We start from the raw sequence: 5,000 nt of genomic DNA, 5'->3' as shown, positions 1-5,000 counted from the left end.
CTAGCTCACAAACTAGAAGGGCTTAAGTCTCAAGAAGAACAGGCTTGTGAACAGCACCGAAAGGCCTTAAAATGGCTACTTCAGTTTAAAACCCCATATCAGTGTGAAACACTCCCTTTAAGCTGATGTGCATTCCAGCGAAACGATTCTCGAACAAATCTAGTGAAGCTCGTGCCGTGGGCGGTGCTGATCCGTCCTGGAGCCACCCCTCGTCCCGATCCACCCGTGAAGTCCCCCCGGGGCCACCCCGCGGGGTATCAAAGCGGTAGCGATGTAGCGCCCCGGGGTGGCGTTGACAAGATACTCGTCCTTGTCGTCAAAGATACATCTTCTGTACAGCCATGATTTGACAATGTGAGATCACTGATGCGGATACCATTGTTTGTTTTTTACCACGTTTCTTTGTTACATGGTTATTTGGATGCACTTCCAGTCTTGACTGTGCGAAAAATACGCTTGCCATTGTTGAGTAAAACGATAAATAACTTTGTTCTGTCCGCCTTTCGGAAACGATAGTTGTACAGAGTTTCACTGTTAACTTAACCTTTTTACTTCCTTGCAAATCCGATGCATTGTTGAACCGAAAATTGCAGCATAATCGGGAGACCTCATTCCGTATTATCGTTATCACGGAAAAGAAGTGGTGCTATGTATTTAACCCATACCTTTTGATTGACTGTGTTTCTGGAGGGGGTGGCCATGGTATAAGCAGCGCACGTTTCGCCAGGCCTGCTTCTATCTCAAATTTTTGGTCGACGACAGAACTTTGCGGCGAAAGCTTTAAGGGACTGTTCCAAGTTTGCAGGGGTTATTGATCTGAGAAAGTCATTGTGAGCAAATATAATTGCATCGCACTGAACCGAAATTATAGTCGTTTCTGTCTTCCCCAAATCTGAGAAAACCCATAATATCTCACACCAACTTTCGATCTTTTGTCGTAACTGAGTGAAGGTAGCTAAATAAGTAAAGTTTTCAGAACAGTGACTGAGTTCTAGCAGTGGCTGTAGGAAAATCGGGACGTCCCAACTGCTTTTACCGAGGAAGACGGTGGCAGACGAAGAAAAATAAAACCATGGCCTGTCGTGAAAGGCAGGCGAAAGACGGCCGTTTTAGAACTTCCCGCAAAAAGTCAGACGTTCACGTGTGCATGCCACGATTAGGTGGATGTTCCACACTTTGATATTCTAGTACAATGACAGGCAATTCCAAACGACATGCATCGCGTTTTGGAACTGGTCCAAGGCAGCACACGCAATACCAATCGCGTGACTGCTACCTGCTCCCGTGGCTACCGCCCAGGCACCACCGTGTTCGCGGAAAGCAAAGTTCGCGTCAGTTGTGTGGCGTCACATCGCGCAATCACTGCAGGCGTTGCATGCTGGACACCGATCTTGTTCTGGCTAGAAAAGGAACGCCGATTGCCTAATGATGGTGTGCGTAACTAATTTAGAGATCTGAGATGAAACTGTGTATGGTAAAAGTTTCGTAGAATACTACGGCGTTGATTCCAACGTTAGTATCATTAAAAGTTTCCGGGAGCGTCATAAGATCGTTCTGCTTACCGTTTGAGCGTCGGCTGCTTCAATAGACGCTTCGGAGTACAGCTAGTCCAACCTACCATAGCTAATCCAGTCAGCAAAACAAAGCTTTATTGCGCATTTCGCGAATTCACCATTCGTTCCCTACCACTCCCTCTTAATCTGTGGTTCAGCCATTTCTTTGCAGCCATGTGTCTGTTAGTTCAACTTTATTTAACTGCGGTCCAGCCATTCCTTTGTAGTTGTGCTTTCATTAGTTCAGCATCCCTTCATGGCTAAGTTTCCATTTTTCGAAACGTTGTGGCTAGCGTTGTCTTTATTTCTCGATACTATCGAATGCTTCCAGTATGGTGACATTAACAATGCTGAAGTTAACTTGTAATGTTATTGGGCTCTTCTCTTATACTCCATTGGCTAACAACGAATATTTTCCTACCCTTGAATTGTCTGTCTACGAGTTTTTGTCATCGGCAGTGTCCATCCGGTTTTAGCTGGTAAAACCGCCTGGAAGAGGATTTTTTCAGCCGCTTGTTGCCAGTCCTTCTCCCGACCCTCGACCACACACCCATTGTAGTCCAGTTGAGACAACGATAGCGCGGCTACAGTACACATCCACTCACTAGGCAAACTGAACGCATTGTGGGGCCCAATGGGTTCTGCGAGCCTCGCTCCTTATCATCAATGTCAGCTCGTAACAAACATGGATGAAACGTACTTCGTTCGCGCTGCTTATTCCACCGCAGTGACGTCATTAACCAGATGATGTAATGAGTCACCACACCTCGACATGCCCATGATAGCATCGCCCGGTTACATAACTCTCCTCTGAAGATCTGCCGCATCATCCACTGTGCTGGACTGGTTGAAGAGTCGTGCAAACGGAACCAGTGTTTCGGGACATGATGGGTACAGCTGACCCTCCGAGTGGTGCTGACATTGCCCTCCAGCCGGTTGCAGTGATGGGCATGGACGGAGTTTTGCAGGATCAACAAGAGGGAAAGCCGGATCCAGGTGTCAAGCTATCAATTTAAGGGAAATCAATTCCAGTCAATCAATTCGAGGGAAACAGGAGACAGCAGTTAAGTTCAGTGTAGTGATTAGTTAACACACTTTTCTACCGAAGTTGGTGGACTGAAGCCACCCTTGCCGAGTACCATAAGCAACTCAACAGAGGTGGTGGATTTCCACAACGCTGGGTTTGCACAAAGCTGCAAGAAATGATACTCCATCGCGTCTACATTTCGCCACAAATGATCATTTGATCAGATTTTCTTAACACTTGCTACACGAAACTGTAAAGAATAAGTGCTGCAGAAAACCATATGATGATTTTTTTAAGTATCCGTCGCTCCAACCGCGCTCATCAACGAACGTTTTTACCCCCACTTGTGAAGGCTGCCGAAATTTTGAAGAACATCAAAACTCGAGGGTGAAGATTTGTATCTCTTTGAGGACCTGCAAACACCAGTTAACACGCGCCTATGTTGCAACTGCTCTTCCATTCCAATACTAAGATGCTCCTACACTTCGTTTGGATTCAACAAGCCTTTACAAAAAAGTTCCTTTTGCCAGGTGTATCGTTTTTGAGATCGAGGAAGGGAGAAGACCCGGCGCCAAAAGCACGCAACGATCTGCGACAATGCCCTGATCGCTCCCCCCCCCCCCCCGCTTAGATAGCAGGAGTCGTTTGCCCGGATAATGCCTGTGCGCTCAGCCAAGCTGTTGCATCAGCTGGCTCGTGCCGTTCGCTTGTAGGCATCTTCCTTCCGGCTGGCTGACTGATGCGGCCTTCACGCCGCTGCTCAGATCAAGACCGCGAAGAGCGTTCCACCCACGACGCATTTGGTAGTCTCGCGGGCGGAAATTCCGTCTCCGGCTTGGTTTAGCGGCAATTTAAGTAACAACTATCTGCTGCCAATACCGGCTGCGCGCGATTAGCGGCGATTCAGCTGATAAAACCAGTGCTTAGCGCCCGCGGTGGTGTCCAAAATTTGCTGTGCACACACACACACACACACACACACACACACACACACCACACACACACACACACACACACACACATACATATATATATATATATATACATATATATATATATATATATATATATATATATATATATATATATATATTGTGAACGTACGCTGCTATGGTCATGGGCAATCTCCAAGGCGTCACATCTCTGCATTGCGTCGGGTGCTTATAATGCGGTAAGGCACCCCGCTTGGCATTAACGCTTGAAAGGCGAGGAAGACCTCAAGCTTTTAGTTTTGTCCGTATTGTAGGAATACATATACAAGCATATATACATATATTTTACATAAATGTACATATATATATATGCATGTATATGTACACAAATATGTATGTGCATATCTATCTTTATATATGCATGTATATGTGTATATAATCCTACAATACGGACAAAACTAAACGCTTGAGGTTTTCCTCGCTTTTCAAGTGTTAATGTCAAGCGGGGTGCCTTACCGCATTATAAGCGCCCGACGCCAAGCAGGAAAGTGACGCCTTAGAGATTGCCCACGGCCAAGGCAGCGTCCGTTCACTATCAGTGAAGCCTCGAAGGCACGTGCCGTGCCACTGGCCGAGCGACGTACGCACCGACAGATTCCGTATTGCCCATGTCCGTTGCCAAACACATCAGTGGAAACCACGCTGACGGAAGCCTCCCACTGTCTCAGCGCACAGTCGCGTCGCGATGAAGTGCGCCGAGCGGTTCAACCTGGTTGACCGGGTGCTGAAGCGATGGTTCCGGCGGCTGGGCGGCGTCGTCGGCCGCCATCCGGGGTACTTCCTGCTGGTGCCGCTGCTGCTGACGGCCATCGCCGCTACCGGCTTTCAGCGAATGCAGCACGAGAACGCGCCGGAGCGCCTCTTCTCGCTGCAGACGGGCCGAGCGCAGCGGGCGCTGAAGCTCGTCGAGCGTTACTTCCCCATCAACGACACCAACTACGACGCCCACCGCAGGACCACCTTGAAGAACGTGGCGCGCGTGCTGGTAACGGCGCGCGACGGAGGCAGCATGCTGCGCGTGCGGCAGCTGCAGGAGCTGGAGCAGCTCGACCGGCGCGTGCGCGAGGTCGAGCTGGACAGCGGCTGGCGGCGTTGGCGCTACGCGGACGTGTGCACTACGCGCGCCGGCGAGTGTCTGCCGAACGACGCGCTGCTGCTGGTGCCCATGGCGAAGGACCTGGAGAGCGGGCGCGTGAACCTGACGTTCCCAGTGTGGATGGGCGACTGGCAGCGGCCGCTGGCGCTGGCGGGCGTACTCGGAACGCCGCAGGTGGACGCCGAGGGAGTCATCACGAACGCGCCCGCTCTGCAGATCTACTACTGGACGGCGAACCGCACCTTCTTCAACATCGATGTGTAAGTGTTCGTGGGACGCAGGCGGATGCCAGAGGACCTCCGGGCGTGAATGGGGATGACGGGTTATGTTTG

At 49.9% G+C, this 5,000-nt stretch overlaps 1 protein-coding gene across 1 annotated transcript in view; it reads left to right on the top strand.

Moving 5' to 3' along the window:
* The window catches only part of LOC119109009 (patched domain-containing protein 3), a gene marked incomplete at its 3' end in the record, with an annotated part of 18,129 nt that extends 13,201 nt beyond the window's left edge, over positions 1-4,928 (top strand). Inside the window, exon 2 of the mRNA XM_037232555.1 lies at positions 4,241-4,928. Coding sequence (XP_037088450.1) covers positions 4,258-4,928 — 671 coding nt within the window. The remainder of the gene's footprint in view (positions 1-4,240) is intronic.
* Positions 4,929-5,000: the final 72 nt, after the last annotated feature.

Source organism: Pollicipes pollicipes, unplaced genomic scaffold (genome assembly GCF_011947565.3).
Source record: "Pollicipes pollicipes isolate AB1234 unplaced genomic scaffold, Ppol_2.1 Scaffold_7206;HRSCAF=8540_pilon_pilon_pilon, whole genome shotgun sequence".
Lineage (NCBI taxonomy): Eukaryota > Metazoa > Arthropoda > Thecostraca > Pollicipedomorpha > Pollicipedidae > Pollicipes > Pollicipes pollicipes.
The sequence above is the reverse complement of the archived record's forward strand: the minus strand, read 5'-3'. Positions and strand labels throughout refer to the sequence as shown.